The sequence below is a fragment of the Onychostoma macrolepis genome, chromosome 03, assembly GCF_012432095.1.
Source record: "Onychostoma macrolepis isolate SWU-2019 chromosome 03, ASM1243209v1, whole genome shotgun sequence".
NCBI classification, from domain to species: Eukaryota; Metazoa; Chordata; class Actinopteri; order Cypriniformes; family Cyprinidae; genus Onychostoma; species Onychostoma macrolepis.
The window spans coordinates 13376603-13397219 of record NC_081157.1 but is presented as its reverse complement, the minus strand read 5'-3'; the positions used below and the strand labels follow the sequence as shown (position 1 = coordinate 13397219).

The window sequence follows — 20617 nt, the reverse complement described above, 5'->3', positions numbered from 1 at the left end:
TCTTTTGGTACCTCCCTTTTCAGCTACTGCTCCTCATCTTCCTTCTGTAAAAGCCCATTTTTTTGCAATTTCTCAATTTTTTCTAATCTAACTGTAGAGAGTTCATTAATATTTGAGCTCTTTTGTCAGTTGCTGTTTCCTGCTTTTGTAGCTGCTCCTCTATATTTGAGCTCATTTGTCAGTTCCTCTGTCTCCTGCATTTGCTTTTGAGCTGCTTTTCCTTCTGTTTGAGTTCCTTCCAGTTGCTGGTTCTCCTCCTCTTTCTTTTGCAGCTGTTCCCCCTTTTTGTTTTAGTTCATTTGTCAGTTGCTGTGTCTCCTCTTCTTTCTTTTGCAGCTGTTCCTCCTTCTGTCTGAGTTCTTTTTGCAGCTGTTCCCCCTTTTGTTTTAGTTCAATTGTCAGTTGCTGCTCCTCCATCTATTTGAGCTCAGTTGTCAGCTCCTCTGTCTCCTGCATTTGCTTTTGAGCTGCTTTTTCTTGTTTGAGTTCCTTTTGCAGTTGCTGGTTCTCCTCCTCTTTCTTTTGCAGCTGTTCCTCCTTCTGTCTTAGCTCATTTGTCAGTTGCTGTGTCTCCTCTTTTTTCTTGTGCAGCTGTTCCTCCTTCTGTTTTAGTTCATTTGTCAGTTGCTGGTTCTCCTCTTCTTTCTTTTGCAGCTGTTCCTCCATCTGTCTGAGTTCATTTTGCAGCTGTTCCTCCTTCTGTTTTAGTTCATTTGTCAGTTGCTTTGTCTCCTCTTCTTTCTTTTGCAGCTGTTCCTCCTTCTGTCTTAGCTCATTTGTCAGTTGCTGTGTCTCCTCTTTTTTCTTGTGCAGCTGTTCCTCCTTCTGTTTTAGTTCATTTGTCAGTTGCTGGTTCTCCTCTTCTTTCTTTTGCAGCTGTTCCTCCATCTGTCTGAGTTCATTTTGCAGCTGTTCCTCCTTCTGTTTTAGTTCATTTGTCAGTTGCTTTGTCTCCTCCTCTTTCTTTTGCAGCTGTTCCTCCTTCTGTCTTAGCTCATTTGTCAGTTGCTGTGTCTCCTCTTTTTTTTCTTGTGCAGCTGTTCCTCCTTCTGTTTTAGTTCATTTGTCAGTTGCTGGTTCTCCTCTTCTTTCTTTTGCAGCTGTTCCTCCATCTGTCTGAGTTCATTTTGCAGCTGTTCCTTCTTCTGTTTTAGTTCATTTGTCAGTTGCTGTGTCTCCTCTTCTTTCTTTTGCAGCTGTTCCTCCTTCTGTTTTGGTTCATTTGTCAATTGCTGTGTCTGCTCTTCTTTCTGTTTTAGTTCATTTGTCAGTTGCTGTGTCTCCTCTTCTTTCTTTTGTAGGTGTTCCTCCTTCTGTTTTAGTTCATTAGTCAGTTGCTGTGTCTGCTCTTCTTTCTGTTTTAGTTCATTTGTCAGTTGCTGTGTCTCCTCTTCTTTCTTTTGCAGCTGTCCCTCCTTCTGTTTTAGTTCATTTGTCAGTTGTTGTGTCTGATCTTCTTTCTGTTTTAGTTCATTTGTCAGTTGCTGTGTCTCCTCTTCTTTCTTTTGCAGCTGCTCCTCCTTCTGTCTGAGTTCCTTTTGCAGCTGTTCCTCCTTCTGTTTTAGTTCATTTGTCAGTTGCTGTGTCTCCTCTTCTTTCTTTTTTAGGTGTTCCTCCTTCTGTTTTAGTTCATTTGTCAGTTGCTGTGTCTCCTCTTCTTTCTTTTTTAGGCGTTCCTCCTTCTGTTTTAGTTCATTTGTCAGTTGCTGTGTCTCCTCTTCTTTCTTTTTTAGGTGTTCCTCCTTCTGTTTTAGTTCATTTGTCAGTTGCTGTGTCTGCTCTTCTTTCTGTTTTAGTTCATTTGTCAGTTGTTGTGTCTGCTCTTCTTTCTGTTTTAGTTCATTTGTCAGTTGCTGTGTCTCCTCTTCTTTCTTTTGTAGGTGTTCCTCCTTCTGTTTTAGTTCATTTGTCAGTTGCTGTGTCTCCTCTTCTTTCTTTTGTAGGTGTTCCTCCTTCTGTTTTAGTTCATTTGTCAGTTGCTGTGTCTCCTCTTCTTTCTTTTGTAGGTGTTCCTCCTTCTGTTTTAGTTCATTAGTCAGTTGCTGTTTCTGCTCTTCTTTCTGTTTTAGTTCATTTGTCAGTTGTTGTGTCTGCTCTTCTTTCTGTTTTAGTTCATTTGTCAGTTGTTGTGTCTGCTCTTCTTTCTGTTTTAGTTCATTTGTCAGTTGCTGTGTCTCCTCTTCTTTCTTTTGCAGCTGTTCCTCCTTCTGTCTGAGTTCCTTTGTCAGTTGCTGTGTCTCCTCTTCTTTCTTTTGTAGGTGTTCCTCCTTCTGTTTTAGTTCATTTGTCAGTTGCTGTGTCTCCTCTTCTTTCTTTTGTAGGTGTTCCTCCTTCTGTTTTAGTTCATTAGTCAGTTGCTGTTTCTGCTCTTCTTTCTGTTTTAGTTCATTTGTCAGTTGTTGTGTCTGCTCTTCTTTCTGTTTTAGTTCATTTGTCAGTTGCTGTGTCTGCTCTTCTTTCTGTTTTAGTTCATTTGTCAGTTGTTGTGTCTGCTCTTCTTTCTGTTTTAGTTCATTTGTCAGTTGCTGTGTCTCCTCTTCTTTCTTTTGCAGCTGCTCCTCCTTCTGTCTGAGTTCCTTTTGCAGCTGTTCCTCCTCCTGTTTTAGTTCATTTGTCAGTTGCTGTGTCTCCTCTTCTTTCTTTTGTAGGTGTTCCTCCTTCTGTTTTAGTTCATTAGTCAGTTGCTGTTTCTGCTCTTCTTTCTGTTTTAGTTCATTTGTCAGTTGCTGTGTCTCCTCTTCTTTCTTTTGCAGCTGCTCCTCCTTCTGTCTGAGTTTCTTTTGCAGCTGCTCCTTCTTCTGTTTAAGCTCATTTGTCAGTTGCTGATTGTCCTCCTTTTGCTTTTGAAGCTGCCATGTTTCTAGTAATATACCTCCAATCAGTACAATAGTACACAAAATATATGAGAACTTTGTCAGGTTCATTTTCTTCTTCCCTGTTATTTCTGTTTTAAACAAATCAGGTGTTCCCTGCTTTATTTCACGTTTCTTCATTATTACTTTGATCTTTTGAAGCAGTTTTGTAACTTGTTGATTGCTTCTGTCTTCATTGTTGAATGAGTGATATCTGCCACCAAAACTATCAAGTATTTTTGGTAAATAGTGGCTTTTCCTGATGTACGCCTCCAAAGATTTACCCTTCAGCAGATCAGTGTGAGTAAAAATAATGATGGTACGAAGCAAAGCCTCTTTTCCAAAGTTCTCCTGAATCCATTGCACTGAGTTCCTCTCCTCTTCTGTGAATCTCACTCCCAGTTTGATCACCAGCAGGAACACATGAGGACCAGGAGAAGACATCTCTACACACCTCTCTATTTCTGCCTTCACTTGCTCTTTTGTGATAGATGCATTGAACAGTCCTGGAGTATCAAATACAACAATGTTCTTCCCATCCACGTATCCTTTCTGTTTCTCACATATTTCACTGGTCTCTTTAAATGCATTTCTGCCCAGGATGCTGTTTCCTGTTGCACTTTTTCCTGCTCCAGTTTTACCCAGGAGAATAATCCTCAGATCACCTTCTAAAAACACCAGTAAAATCAGACAGAAACACACATTCAGTAATTTGAGAATATATATAATTTTTCAGTTAAATGACTGATGGAAAACAAACTAACAAAAATGTTTTTTTTTAATTACGTGATTTTATATATATATATTTTATATGAGTTTACCTTTTAACTGTGACATCAATCATAAAGGTTTATAAACTTTGTCTTGGTTTGTGCTTTTTTAGGTTTCCTATAGGTTTATTGTAATAATTCGTTTTTTTTTTTTAAATACAGGACTCCCAGAGGGCTGAAAACAAATTTGATCTTACAAATTTGGTTTGTAATAACCATATATGCAGTTATTTCAAAATGCTGTACATGTATATAAATTGTGTTATTTTACTTAACAATTGTTGAAGAAAAAAAAAAATTATTACCCCCCCCCCATTTGTGTGCTTGCTAAAATATAATAACTGCTCGGTATGTTGTTTATTTTTATTCTGAATATATTTAAAGCTTTTTTAAAATGTTAACAGCATTGAATTGAGAGTATATTCAAGAAAAATGTTATTTATTATAGTTAAGTTTGCCAAGTACATAATTTTTTTAAATCTGTTTAAATGTTTTAAGAAACTTACCTTTTCCAGAAGTCATTATTAATGTTTGTAATTTCCTGTGTTGTTTCACTCAGCTGTTCTCTCTCTCAGAATGCCTCTCAGACAGAATGAAACTGCCAGAGCTTCTCGTTTTGATAGTGAAAGTCCTTTAGTTGAAACAGTCACTATGGTCATGTGACTGCCTCTCTCAGGTCTTTGTAAACTCACTATTCCCACTTGAGGACACTATATACCAGCACTAAGCAAAACAGATCTGATGTCTGACTGGTGTGTGTAGTTGGTGCTCCTTTGAACCAAACTATATTTAAAATCTTTAATAAATAGCTCATTAATAAATATATAAATAAATAATTAGTTTGTTAATACTCCTAATACTTTTAAAATATATTCATGAATGAATGAAAGAGGCATTTATATAGTGCTTTCATTGTGTATTGCTGTACACCCAAATCTCTCCTCAACCACCACCAGTGTGCAGCATCCACCTGGATAATGCGATGGCAGCCACAGTATAACAGCGCCAGTGTGCTCACCACACACCAGCTACAGGTGGAGAGAAGAGAGAGTCATAGAGCCAATCAAGTGGATGGGGATTATTAGGAGGCCATGATTGTCAAGTGCCAGTCGAGGGAATTTGGCCAGACAACGGGGATACACCGCGTTTGCAAAGTCCATTTGTCCAATTCTACACTTATGGTTTCCTACAAATGTAGAAAATACAAAATATTAGGCTACAACATCACTGAACAAAATTATACCCATATGCAAATCACATTTCTTATTAATACATATTTATTAACAATAAAGATTAAAAATAAGAAAGATGCACATTACAAATACGTTGTTATAAATGTGACCCTGGATCACAAAACCAGTCTCAAGTCGCTGGGGTATATTCATAGCAATAGCCATAAATACATTGTATGGGTCAAAATTATTGATTTTTATTTTATGCCAAAAATCATTAGGACATTAAGTAGAGATCATGTTCCATGAAGATATTAGTAAATTTCCTACTGTAAATACATCAAAACTTTGTATCTCTGCCAAATATTGTCCTATCCTAACAAACCATACATCAATTATGTATAAATATCAATTTAAAAAAATTGACCCTTATGACTGGTTTTGTGGTACAGGGTCACAAATGAGAAACTGTGATGAGTCGTGCAGCAGTAATAATGTAACAAAAACATATACAATTTCAAGCAAAATGATAATATTTATTCAAGCATTTAACATTTATAAGTTTAGTTAAATGTCAGTAATGAACTGCATAAATTATAGCAATCACGAAAATTCTCTTTCCCAAACGCATACATAAGATTTAGCTGATACAGTATCAACTCCCCATCAGTAGTAATATACTGCCACCTGCTGGCGCAGTTGTGTAACTTAGAGAACAAGTTTTACTATGTTGAGTTCGTGAGAAAAATAAGCCGTGATAACTAGAAAACAACTTTTGTTATGTCGAGATCACGAGAAAACAAGAAGGGGAAAAAAAATGCATGGCCGCTTAGAACTTCAGTAGTAATAGAGAGCGCGTCACCTGCCTCAAGATCTTTTACTGTTTGCACTCCGATGGAGGCACATAAACAAACAGACAGTGCAAATCTGCACGCAGTTACCTATATGCCACCTATATCTTATTCCTATCTTATAATAGAGCACCTGCCTCAAAATGTCTCAGTCTGTTTACACTCCAATTAATGCACGTAACAAAACAGAAAATACTCCTACTCTGCCTGCCCTAGATGAGTCTTCACACCAACGATCTAGGCGCAGCTGTCACAGAACATGCCACAGCCAAAGTGAATTAATTTTAAAAATCATGTGCATCAATCGCAGTGGCACCGTATCGCCATATACATTGGCAGTAGCAAGTTGTACTTGCTTGCAGCAGCAGCAGCAATAATCTGCAACTACAGCTATAATCAACAGCAGCAGCAATTCAGCAGCAATGTAGCAGATATATTCCGCCAAGACCAAATACATTAACATTGTCATATCCTTCACCATGCTAAAATCTTCCGAGAGTTGTCATGATTGAATTGTAAATCCCACCATCATGCAGTTACTGTTAAGGCCTTTCCACACTGAGTGCAAAAAAGCGAAACGAATATCGGATGCGATGATGTGCTGGAAAAAAACAATTCATTCATATGGATGCTTCCACATAGACCGCGAACATTCGTGCGCCGAAAATGCAAATGTTTTTTTTTTCACCAGTCCGACTAATCTTTTCAGTTTCGCAAAGCGAAAACACAGGCCGTCCAATAAGATTTGAGCATTACATCACGTGCCCGGAGCAGCTGCTGTTGCACAAAAGGATGAGGATGGTGGCACTGTTTCGAAAACCAGTGAAAACAGAATCTCCCGGATAAGAGAATGGATGAGTTCTTGTTATCGTTGGTATTGGAGAACAGATTTATTATCACATGTACAGAAACATTTCTAATCATTCTCCACTGAATCATGTGATCTGTAGAGCACCATCCGTTCTTCCAGGTGCGCGTGTTATGAGTCACAGCATGTTCACTCTCTAGTCTAGATCTTCCGTATTAAAAAAAATTGAGTGAAACATTTTTCTACACATGAAATATGAAAGCAAATAGACATATGATTATGACGATATATTCTCTGTATGTTTTTTTTGTATGCAGCTCATGGTATTATTTATAGCAATAGAGGATATGAAAAATATTAGCAGTGTAGCGTTATTAAACATACATACAAAGATTTTGATTATAGAATCAAAATCAACTATAAATCACAATCGGAAGTTATTACAAGCACTCAATGATGGTTTAAAGTGGGTAAGCAATTACATTAATAATTACATACATTTTCAGTGTAGCTTGATGCTAATTGTATTTCTAATTATATTTTAGGATGTAGCCTATTCTTGTAAGCATTATAGATAGTTTGCATTTCTGGTGTAGAACCAAACTTTGTTTATCTTTAATTAGATGTTAAATCGTATACGAGATACATATCTGAGGAAAAATGCATTGTTGATCGGCGCCACCTAGAGTGCAGGCGTGAATTAGCAGAAGGCGAACAACCATTTTGCGCTCGGTGTGAGAGCACCGTTCGTTGGCGATTCGCTTCGCTTTTTCGCATCGCGCTCAGTGTGGAAAGGCATTTAGTGCTCAAGAAGCAACCCCAATTGATTCACAACTCTCAAGTGCCTGGGAAAAACAACAAGATAATGCTAGGCACTGCCTGCAAAATATTGTAGGTTCAATACGGTACCTTGCTAGGCAGGGTCTGGCACTGCGAGGCCATGAGACACAAGTTGGGAATCTATTTCAGCTTTTGAAATTCAAAGCTAAGTGTGATGGCCCATGAGGTGGCCACACATTAGAGAGTGGTAATGTGTGCTTACGGGCGTACACATACACGTACCCACACATGTCAGTGCATTTTTATTTCCATATTGATTGAGTTAAATCCGGCTGATAACAAAACCTTTAAATCATATTCTTAATTTTGTATTTCAAATAAAACGCAAATTCTGTTTATCTGTCATCTCAACACTTTATTAAATCACAGTACATGGTAGCTAATTGGAGTGCACACAATTTAGTTTGCTGTTCTGTGTATTTGTTTGTTAATACCGTTTCTTTGAGTTGAGGTTGCCGTGCAGTGGGCGCTGTGGAAAGTTGTGGAGGTTCTCGAGCTTTCGGCATTGGGTCCCGGGTATCTAAAGGACCATCGTGCTGCTTCCTCTCTTTAGTTCTGCCGGCCGGCACCAACAGACAGATGAAGCAGGGGGAGAACCAATATGGTTTAAATTTAAGACTGCTGGTTTAATTCTTTTTCTTTAATAGTATTTTGTTTGGTTTCATTTAAGATTCATATTTAATCTTTGTTTCAAGTATTTAAGAAGTTTGTTGTTTGTTATTGTACTTTGTAGTTTGTGGTTTCTTGTTTCCCCCCTTTTGTGAGTAATGTGGACTAGTCCAATTGTATAAATGTGGTTCTGTTGTGTCATTTGGAGTGAGTTCAGTTTGGTTAGCACAAGTGTTGTTTTGTTGATTATTTCTTTAATAGGCCTAGTTATTTGATGATTTGTGAAAAGTTAGTTTATTTTTTTGGCAAATGTGAATTTTTTGTTTGATTGATTAAAATAATAAATTTTTTGAAACTTATTTTTCTATGCTCCCTTATGCTTTGGCGCGGTCCCTCACACCAAGGATGATGATTGTCTCTCTAGATGGCTATCCCGTTGTCATGACTATACCTCTCCTCCAGTGCAAAATGAGATTTTGCAATTGTTAGGAAATTATATTGTCAGAAGTATTGCAGTCTCTATCCAGTCTCTACCGGTTTTGCAGTACTCAATCATTATAGATGGCACTCAAGATATCTCAGGAGTAGAGCAAGAATCTATAAGTTTTAGATATGTGGACAATGACCTGATACCACGAGAGGTTTTTGTTGGTTTGTATGAAGTCCCAGGGACTACTGGAGGGGAGATTGCTAGAATGGATGTGCTCATGAGGCTAAATATTCCTATGTCTGGTTTAAGGGGTCAGACATATGATGGTGCTGCCAATATGTCAGGAAGACATTCTGGTGCACAAACAGAACTTAAGAGATAGCAGCCATTGGCTTTGCATGTGCATTGTGGAACAAACTTGATTACACAGTCTGCTTGCCTAGCCAGTCCTGTGATACGTGATGCCTTGCAGTGGGTCCATGTGCTAGGGACATTAAGCCACCAGTTGGGAAAATTCAAAGCCATATCGTCCCCTTGGAATTATAAAGTTCTATCTGACATTTTTGTCAAAATTGAGTTAATCACACATTATTTTTCTGTGACAACTTATTTACATTATGTGATGTTTTTTTTTTTTTTTTTTTGTACATTTTAGGACTTTTTATTTAGAAAACAAAAAAGTTCTATCTACAAAGTCGAACTCTAACTTGGTTCTATCTGTGAATCAACCAATCAGCACTTCCAATCAGGATCTTTGTCATGTTGCCGGAATACTCCGTAACAGCAGGAAAGATTAAACATTAAACAACAATAATTACATGTCTGCATAATCAATAAGTGCAATTCACCTTTATTCCACAAAGTGGCACTGTTTAAAACATAACGATGACGTTATTTTTCACTCATAATTAGTGCATGCATAAAACAAATAATCATCTGCAAAAATTGAACTGGCTTGAATGGCTTTACTGCAGAGCAATTACTGCACATAATGAAATGTAAGTGTGACTGTCGTTTGATGGTGGATGTGGTGAATAGCGATCAAAATGTTGTTTTTGAAGATGCTGAAAACGATAGTTTTGAGAATATATTGAGATTGTGAATATGAGCCAGATGCTGAATATATACTCGGGAAATGCACTCTGACGATGGCAGTGATGGTAAAATAATCTGCTCAAATCGAAACCTTCTAAGTTTCAAAAAGTAAGAAAGTATGCTTATTTTATTCTTTTTATTTTATGTTCTTAAAACATCAGGAGAGTTTGCCATTGCAGCAATTAGAGGCCCATCCGTGCTGGATATAAGTCTTGGTCGCTAAAGATTAGAATATGTAATGATTGGTGAAATATTCATGCAGTTTAAAGTCTTAAAATGTCTTAAATTTTACAACATTAAGCCTTAAATATCAAATAGTCAACAATTTAAATGATGGAGTCTTAATTACAACAATAAACGTCAGCATGTTATCTCGGCAATACTGATTTAAAGAGAAAGCCATTTTCCCACTTTTTGTGGAATAAAGTCCTGGTCAGATGGATTAGAGTAACGTTAGCTGCCTTAACTGTTCCCTCAATAATATGTTTAATTACCCACTATAATCCTAGCTAAAATTAACATTAGCACTGAACAAAATATTTAGTATTGCCCTTTGTGCCTAACTTAACCAAGAAAAAAATTATTTGTCCTAAAATATGGAATAAATGTGATAAAGAAAGCATTAAATTTACCTTTCTCATACATGTTGGCACATTGTTACAACACTAATTTTATGTTTTAAAACAAATTATTTAAAAAAAATTATTTCTTGAAAATTAATTACTTCAATTAATGTTTTGCAAGATAGAACCTTATAATTCCAAGCGGAAAATTACTTTTTAGAATTAGAAGGTTCTATCTGCATTTGACCTGTTCCAAAAATCCCCATTTAAAAATGTGAGAGGATTTTGATATTGTACATTTAGAATACATTTAGGGTCTCTGTCATTTTCATGTAGGAAAGAGACTTGTTCCCCATATAATTTTTGCTATATGGAATGCAAAAACTTTGAAGCTCGATATCTCAAAACCACTCAGAATGCAGACAGAACCTTATAATTCCAAGGCGACGATATTTTCAGCAGCAGCAGAAGGTTTTCAGAAGGACCATCGATATTACTCAGACCACTGTGCCCAACAAGGTGGACAATGCAAGGAAAGGCTATCAAAGCAGTGCTGTCTCAATATGAGAGTGTTTTATCTAGCTTGGAGGAGGTGGCATCAAAAGGCTCTAACACAGGTATGAGGGCAAATGGACCGAGAGAGGTTTGAAAAGGGTAAAACCATGCTTGGACTTTTTTTTGGCATTAGAAGTGATTGATGAAGTAGAGTGTCTAAACAAGTCCCTGCTAAAATGAACAGAAACTATTGCAGGAATGAGAAGTGCAATAGAGTGGGTCAAATACACTCTACAAAGCAAAAGGAATGCATAAAGCTTTCAGGAGGTTTTTGATAAAGCAGTGGCAATGGTTGACTCCTTGGAATTGATTCCATTCAGGTTCCTCACCAAAGACAGCCACCAAAACGATACACTGGTGGGGCAAGCCAGCACACTCCCAAGCGAGCTGAGGAACATTACAGAACAGAGTTCTATAAAATGCTAGATAGTGTTGATGCTCAGCTTCAGGACAGGTTCTTCAACCAGCCTGATCTAGATGTCTTGCAGAAGCTAGAGGAAATGCTACTGACTGGAGAAGTGAATGACATCTGTACCCAGAACTGCACAGGGAGAGTCTAAAAGTCCAGTTGGCCATGTTTCGGTCCAAAAACACTTTCAAATCCAGTTCTGAAGTGACTGATATCATGAGAGGAATGCCAGTTTAAGTGAGAGGCCTGTTTGATCAAGTTGAAACTCTTCTAAGGCTTCTTTTAGTCGTTCCATTCTCAATATTACAAAGGCCAACTAGGCGAAACTGCGCCATCCAAGAAGCCAGCCATCGTGCACAACGTCTGCCTCAAGTCTATCCCCTACACTGCTGTGCGCAAGAATAAACGAGTCATGTGTTGAACCAGGCCATCTTACCACAACATTTGTCAGAATCATGTGGGGCTCACAAATAACTTGCTCATTTATGGAATAAAATAGAAAATAAAAATAGAAAATCGCAACTTTTCATTTTCCGCCGGTCTTAGTACACGATATAACTACAGAAGAGTCAAGTTTTAAATAGGAAAACTATCGAAACTCTTTGGTCATTTTTGAACGTGATGCTACTGGTCTAATAGGATTCAATGATCTATGCTAAGCTATGCTAAAAGTGCTATCGCCAGATCCGGAGATCGGCTGAATGGATTCAAAAACGGTCAAACTCAACTTATTAACTCTGGGGGAGTTGGAGAATGAGCCTATTTCCAAAAAAAGTGGAGTGTTCCTTTAACTCCATTTGAGCTTGATTTTCATATAATGTTAGGCTAAGGACAAGTGTCTGATAAAACCACAATACCAACTCTGAAGACACAGTGTTTAATTACTGAAAAAAATCACCCCCACCACGCCCACCCCCATATTTCAGTGCGCCGTGGGATTTTTATTTATTTATTTGATATTTATTCCCCCCCGCCATACCCTATGGTTTTGTGAAATGCCGCCACTGGTTAGTAACACTGTGTCTACACCGGACGCTCTGCGCCGCAACAGCCTAAAGTCTGCCTACACTGGATGTGATAAAGCAACTGTTGAAAATCATTTGAAATCTGTGTCAATACATCATAAATAGAATGCAGCAGCAGTTTTCTGTCGGGATTTGTCGTGTTGTGCCGCATCCAGTGTAGACAGTATCACTGATTATAATGAGTTCATTAGTATTTTGTTGCGCCACTCACGTCCAGTGTAGACACGGTAGACACATTCTATTCTATTTTATCAGTTTAAATTATTCAGTTTGTTTTGATATTATATTATTTTATATTATATTATGTTAAGCCTATATTTTAAACCTAACAAATAACTGACCTTGTTTTTTAATGGAGTCTCATATGCTCATCAAGGCTGTATTTATTTGACCAAAAATTGTTTTCCTATTTTAATATACTTTAAATTATAGGCGAATTTATTCCTGTGAAACAAAGCTGAATTTTCATCATCATTACTCCAGTCTTCAGTGTCACATGGTCCTTCAGAAATCATTCTAATATACTGATTTATAATCAGTGTTGAAACTGTTGTGCTGCTTAATATTTTTTGGAACCTGTGATGCTTTTTGATTCTTTGATTAATAAAAAGTTAAAAAGAACAGCATTTATTCAAAATAGATATCTTTTTCTGACCAAATAATTATTTACTATCACTTTTTATCCATTTAACATATTAGAATGATTTTTGAATTATTGTGGGACCTTGAAGACTGGAGTAATGATGCTGAAAATTCAGCTTTTCTTCACATTAATAAATTATATTTTAAAGTATATTAAAATAAAAAAACTTTCATTTTAAATTGCAATATTATTTGATGAAACAATATTCGGTATTTTTTATAAAATAGATACTGCCTTGATGAGCATAAGAAACTTCCTTAAAAAATTTACTGATCCCAAACTTTTGCACATCAGTGTATTATACTGTAAAAAAAAAATTCTCATTTAGTTACATCAAGGGTCAAAATCATTTTCTATGTTGTTTTAATGCTTTGGCAATACAAAATGCATGTTTTTGTCATGCCAATAAAGCTTTCTGAATTGAATTGAATTGAGAGAGAGAGAGAGAGAGAGAGGCGTTCAGTGTGTGTCAGTGTCGCGAGCTCTCACTCGGACAAATCTGTGAGACAACACTGCTTAAATGTGAAAATATTAATGATAATTGTAAAATGAATATATAAGCTACATTTTTTTTTAAACTAACGTTACCTTGACCGACATGAATGTGAAACGAAAGGAGGTTTTCGTCACACAGATATAATGGCATTAAGTAAGGAATAATTGACTTCGGGCCGTTGAATTATTAGAAAAATAATGCACACCCGAGGTGGTGATGCGGTCATGGCGGCGGAGTGGCCGTTACACCGGTGTGCATTATTTTTCTAATAATTCAACGCCAAGTCAATTATTCGCTTATCTCTGATTGCCACACCTCAAGACATCGATCAGATGATATATTTCAAGGCATTCGTCCGGTATTTCTACTTAAATCGCTATTGTGTGTAGGATTATTTCTTCCGCATTTCATCCAGCGCCTCAGTTGCTAATTCCAAAACGTCATTTTAAACCTAGTAACGGAGGCTTGAGCCGTTGATAACAGACTAATGCAGTTAATACAGTTAATAACTAAGTTATGAGAGAGAGAGATTACCTCTGTGCGTCTCTCAATAGTGTTCGGTAGCAATGTCTCTAGTTATAGTTAAACTTAGTTCCTTTCCTTCACGAACAGCTCCGTTGTTGTTACCTCGCTTGTGAGAAGTCATGTAGTTTTTAAGTTGTTTACTGATAAAATCGTCAGAGTAGCGCTAACAACATTTACTGATAAACAACATTAGCGCGACGTATGCTAGTGTGTGCAAACTGTAACTGTTATGTGCGGTCTGTGAGGGAGAGAGAGCGGGAGAGATAGAGTATGTGCTTTCCGTACATAATAAAGCGTAATTGTGTGGCAAAAACATGGACATGATCTGTCGTTTTTATCCTTTTGATTACTATATTTATTTATTTGGCCAGTGTCCTTGTGGGTTTTGGTTATTTTGCTGTTGTAAGACCTTTTGAAATAACAGAAATCATTTGGCGAAGTGATATGGTCATGTAATGCGGTCAAGAGCTGCCTGGAACTACATTCGCCGTGCGGTTCCCTGAAAATAATTGCACACCTTAGAACAGGGGTCTTCAACTAAAACGGCTCGAGGTCCAGTAATGAACCCTCCCCACCAGCCGAGGTCCGAACGATTATATATAAAAAACAATTGATGGTTTTTGCCAGGCCAGGGTATCTGCAGGATATTTAAGCTTAAATTCAAGACTTTTAAAGAGCTTTTTTTTTAAGACCTGCACAAAAAAATAAAAATAAATTAAAAATTAAATGACTAAAAAGCATGATTTACAGTTCAGATACAGGTTTTCACAAAAACAAGCAAGTATTATATTAATTAAATAACATATAAATATATTTTACTGCCTTATTTGTTTACATTTTATAACACATTATCTTGGATTGGATTGAACATGGATTGATTTTCACATTGGCCTTTGACAACAGCAGACGTACGGGCTGATTGAAAATGGAAAATCATTCTCTTCCAGCAGGTGGAGCTTTGGGAATGGCAAAGCCCGAGAAACAGACTCCACAAAGCAGCGAAGCAGATGACTTTGAAACATGCAGCGCTCATATTTATTCAATGAATAGCGCAATTCTTGTCTTTCAGTACCCACATTTAAAACCTCCTGAAATCATAATTAAGACTTTCTTGTAACATTTTTACAAGGTAAAAATTTTAAGATTTTTAAGGACCGTCAACTTTCCTAATTTTTGAAAATGCCATTGCTTTTCACCCGCTGAAAGTTTCATCTGTCTGCGCGCAGTGGGCAGCTCTCTGCTCTCATCACTGCACGCACGACTACACCCAAACGGCTCTAGAGCTGACCTTTATCTGCTAGATATAAATTTGATTTACTAGAAATTAGCATTTGGTATTTATTTCATTATGTCAAAAGCCTTCACGGATTCGGACCGGAGTCCACTACCGTAAAGACTACAAAAGCTGCGGCAGTTGAAATAGAAGCTAGATATGTAGGTCCGGGTCCAGATGGGACGGCTTCTAGGTCCGGACCCGGACCGCGGTCCGCCTGTTAGTGACCTATGCCTTAGAACGTTCGGCTGCCAATCAGATTCAAGCATTCAACGGCCCCGTAGTATAACGGTAATTAATGGTGTTGAAGAGCGGGCCGTACAAAATAAAGACGGAACGGCTCGTTTGAACAGTGAACAGTAGGCTTATGCTACATTTAAATGACAGGCCGTCGATTTTATACTTATGTACACAAAAAAATACTTTACCTCGTGAAAGCTCTCCCGTCAGGCGACGTCCACTCAGAGTCCGGCTGTGCGCGTCACGTGACGACCGCAGCTTATATAACCTCCGGTTCTTTTGCGGGCTTTGCACGTGAGGTGTCAAATAGTCAAAGTTACATTTATATCTATTGATTGATTTTTTTTAAATAATCTAAGATGTAGGCTACATTTAAATCATCACCTCATGTTACATTTTTCCTGGCAAAAAAAAAAAAATTTAAATTAAATAAATTACACACACACACACACACACACACACACGCATGTTTGTTTTTGTGAAAAGTTTTTATACTGTACAAACTGTATGTGCTATTGCCCTACACCAACCCTACACCTAAACCTACCCCTTACAGGAAACTTTGTGCTATTTCAGATTTTCAATACACTCCACTCTGTGTGATTTATAAGCGTTTTGAAAAGTGGGGACATGGGGTAATGTCCTGAAAAGTCACCTTCTCCTTGTAATACCTGTCATACCCCTGTCATTATACAAATCTATGTCCTGATTTGTCACAAAAATGCAGTAGCCCCTCACTGCAGAACAAAGGCGCATGCACACACACACACACACACACACACACACACACACATATATATATATATATAATATAGTTACAGTTATTAATAATAAAGTTTCACTCACTGATTTCAGAAGATGGCAGCAGAGAATCACTTATTGGCTCATTCTACCCACTAGCCTAAGTTTTGCTGTGGTACTTTTATTTGGACATAATAAAATCACTATTATAACATCTGAAATCATATTTTGTAAAAGTTTACCGCTTATTACTGAGGTATCAGTTTTTGCAATCACACACAGTCAGAAAGTGTCAATTTAGATTAAGGGAACATTTTTAAATTATAAGCAAAGTCCATTTGAGGTCAGCCTAAAAATTAATAGAAATATTAATTAAAATAATAATAAAATTGAATAAATAACTTTGACAGGCAAATGGTTTACAACTCTAAAGTATTTTGTTTAAAAATATATATTTTTGTAATTTTATAATTCAGCCTAATTGATTGATTGTGTGTGTACAGTTTTATTTTTTTAAATTTTTAATTGTGGGGACCAAATATTCAGATAAGGAGCAAATAAGGAGTAAAACCTGAATTTTTGACATTTTAGGACTGAGACTTCTGGCCCACAGTCGGGCTGAATGTGGCTAAATGTGCCGTTTCTCAACCAGAATCGGGCCAGATCCACAGATCCAAAACCTAGCCAAATCTTGCAACCATTACTGGGCCGGACCTGGCTCAATTCTGGCAAGCCGCTGCTGAGTGAGCCGACACTCAGCCGTATTCGGCCTGATTCCGCTGGCTACCTGGGATGCTGGTGACCAGCATCACCAGCAAGACCAGTAGACCAGCATCACCAGCAAGACCAGTAGACCAGCATCACCAGCAAGACCAGGCTGGTAGACCAGCATCACCAGCAAGACCAGTAGACCAGCGTCACCAGCAAGACCAGGCTGGTAGACCAGCATCACCAGCAAGACCAGTAGACCAGCGTCACCAGCAAGACCAGGCTGGTAGACCAGCATCACCAGCAAGACCAGGCTGGTTGACCAGCATCACCAGCAAGACCATGCTGGTAGACCATATTAGCGATATCACTCGAGCAGCGAGAGCAATATCACATGAGTGGCGCTTTTGTCCTGATTTTCACGAGTGCAAATGTGATTTTATACAACAGTTCAGTAAATAAGTTGTTAATATTTTAAACAGGATATTATGTGTTTTTGCTCAATTTTGCAGAGAACATAACTACCGTTAAAGCCATAGCAGAACTGTTGTGTGTCTCCGAGCAACACAGCGGTGTTTAGTTTCTGAATGAATCCCATTTTTGAACGAATCGTGTGAACCGATGATTCAAAGACCTTTCATAAAAAGAGCTGTTTACTTAATTCCTGAATGAATCAGCCGTTCTAATGAATGACTCAAAGATATTTACCGCCACCTGCTGGCAGATTTAGTTTATTTTTTAGAGTATCATTTCATTAAAATGTAACCATTTCATTAAAAAATTAAATAAAATAATAAATAATAATAATAAATTAAAGGGATAGTTCATCCCAAAGAAATAAATTCTGTCATCATTTACTCAAACCTCAATGACTTACTTTCTTCTGTGGAACGTAAAATAAGGTATTTTGAAGACTGTTGGTAACAAAGTGTTTTGGTTACCAATGACTTTCATTGTATGAACAAAAAATACTGAGATGTTTCTCAAATTATCTTCTTTTATGTTCCATACCCAGTCAACAATTTGATCTCACAATGAGCTCACATACTACTCACATGGTGAGGATCACAGTATGATCGTTGTAGCCTAGATGTTTATGCGTAATCAATTTCATGTTGAATCAAATAAAATATTTCTAAAGCTACAATTTGTAATGTCTACTTGATACTTTCTCATTTAACACAAACATAGCTGTTTAAATAATCTTTTGTGGGTATTTTCACAGTCAAATTTATTTTGCCATTAATTGCAATTAATTAATCGAAACATCATGTAATTAGATTAAAAATTTTAATCGACTGACAGCCCAAATATATATATATATATATATATAGTGACGCGTGTCCCGGGACCTCATCAGCGTCGCCCTGGAAACAGAGGAGACTCACCTGCACCTCATCAACGCGGGCTGGCCGGTCACACCTGAACCTCATCACCCGATGCCTATATAAGACACCTAGAAGCACAGACTGGTGAGAAATGACTCCAGTGGCATCGTTACTAACTTTCCTCTCCTTCTCCCGCCAGAGAGCAGCGTATAACCGGCCAGCCCGAAGCACCCGACGCACACGGACACTGAGCCACCACGCACTTGGAGCACGGAAAGACACCGATCCTGGAGCACGAAGACACGTCACTTGAGCACTACGGCACGACGGTTTCACAATAAACGCACCCTTCGGGGCCTTTATTGATCTCCCCTTGTCGTGTGATTCTTCCACCCGTTACAATATATATATATATATATGGGTCATTCTACAGAAACGTCCATTTGGTATAGTAAGATGTCTTAATGTATTTCTTTTTCTAACGTTTATACGTAGACCACATTATTAGATTACCTTTTGACTTTATGAATACATATAAATTACAGTGTAGGGTTTGATACCTAAATAATTTAATTTAGCTCAAAGGGAATCATTTATGATCTTAAAGTGAATTTGAACAGAATCACTGTTTTGCAGCTGATCACTGAGTCGGCAGCGATTCACTGAACGAGCCGTATAATATTAATTCTGCACTGGATATTAAAATCCAAAATATAGTGAAAACACTATTAATAAGCACAGTAACCAGATCGGCAGATTAAGACATTAACTTGTAAGCACAAAACACAAGATACTTCTCTTTTAAATATAAATATGACTTTATTTACATAAACCTAAGACATAAACTAATCTAACACATGAACACACGCATTCACACATTCACACGTTGCAGAAAGAGAGAAAGGATGAGTTTAGAGAATGAAAATGTGAAATCCCAGGTTTATAACAATATGTGCTATTGCATAGACCTGAACAACCATCAGTCACTTAATTAACCATCGCATTGAGTTTCTCAGTGAGGCTAAAATTTATATTAAATGCACCAGTTCAGTTAGAATCTGGAGTTGTTTTACTTGCGTTGCCTTGTGTTACAGGGATTCCCTTCTGTCGTCATTGCAGGAAAGGGGTTTACCCGAGTTGGTGATTGGCTGGAAGTTCAGTAGTCTTTGAAGTGATGTCTTGGGGAGCCAATGGTTGGGTGTTGGCTGAGGATGGTTTTGAAGTCAGTTGCTGGTTGAAGTTTGAAGCGGGTGCAGTCGGAGCTGGACTTTGCAGCAAACTTAAATTTTGAACACGAGACTCAACGGAAAGAAAAGAAACTAAAGTAAAAGAATAAAATGAGTAACGAGACTAGGTGGTTTTTCTTCTCATCGTGGTGTTAAGTAGCAACTGGCCTGTAGGCCAGAGCACGCTCAAAGAGCGCTAAAAAAACAGTGTCAAAACGCGGTGGCGAGAAGAAGAAGAGAGAAGGGGCGAGAATGGAAGATTTGATGGTGTCCTGAGTTTTTAAACTCGGCTTTTGGACACATCCCATCTGGTGTCTTGACCAATTAGATAGGCTATTATCTTGTTAATAGGTTGTTCCTTCCATCATGAATCAGCATGTTATCAGTCACATGGTCCGAATTTCACACACTCTTGCAAAGTATAATTTTGGATGTGATTTCTATAACCAGAATATGATACATTTGACAAAGAAACAATTGGAAGAAACGTTTCAAGCTAGAATTGTCAAGCTCATACATACCAAACACGAATAAACCTTAAAGTAATTCAATAGTTATTAAAAAGACATACATAATATGTGCTTATAACATGATAATCTAATGTGTGGGTTACATACATAATATAGTGTTATGCCTAGCAATGTCCTTTTAGGATGATTTTATATGCATATGAAAAAGAAAGTCTCTGTGTAGTTCTGTGGAGACCAAAAGACATGTTCTTTGGACAGAGGAATTTCAGTCTCAGTCTTTGTCTTCTATGTGTGGGGGAAAAGTCAATCTAAAGAAGCTTGTGATTTCTCTCGTGGAACACATGTGATGGCCATCTCTTTGACCATTAATCTTGATTATTTACCCAAAATTTGACGATCTCCTTCCTGCGTTGGACTTATCAATAAGTGTTCTTTTGTCTTAATGTTGCAAGCTGTTCTGGAAGAGGCTTGTTGGTTAGGCTTCCTTCAGAGGTCAGAGCTTGGAATCTGATTTACGACGTTGTCCTGTTTTCTTGGGGCCTCCCACGGAAGCCCGCCGCCGTCCGCGGCTCATGCTAGCCAGCCGCTGTTTGCGGCCCACGCAACCCCGCCGCTGTCCGTGGCCCACAAAACCGCACCATTCACATTTGCATATATACAGTCATAGTCAGAATTATCGGCACCCTTGGTAAATATGAACAAAGAAGTCTGTGAAAATAAATCTGCATTGTCAATCCTTTTTGATAAAAGATAAAAAAGGGGGTAGGGGGAAGCTCATTAGGAGTAATTTATTTATTTATTTTCTCTAATACACATTGGCCGCAGTGTTAATGGCACCCTTTTATTCAGTACTTTTTGCAATCTCCTTTTGCCACAATAACAGCTCTGAGTCTCTCCTATAATGCCTGATGAGTTTGGAGCTCACCTGACAAGACATCTTTGGAAAGTCTTTGGCCACTCAAACTATCCTCCTCACCTTGCATATAGA

General features: G+C 37.8%; 1 protein-coding gene across 1 annotated transcript; it reads right to left on the bottom strand.

Moving 5' to 3' along the window:
* Positions 1 to 268: 268 nt before the first annotated feature.
* On the bottom strand, positions 269 to 4983 carry LOC131534570 (interaptin-like). Its single transcript, XM_058767548.1, is given in 3 exon segments — positions 269 to 1030; positions 1033 to 3520; positions 4129 to 4983. Coding segments are annotated over 3 exon segments (3117 nt in total). The 5' UTR covers positions 4145 to 4983; the 3' UTR covers positions 269 to 417.
* Between the last annotated feature and the right edge of the window lie 15634 nt (positions 4984 to 20617).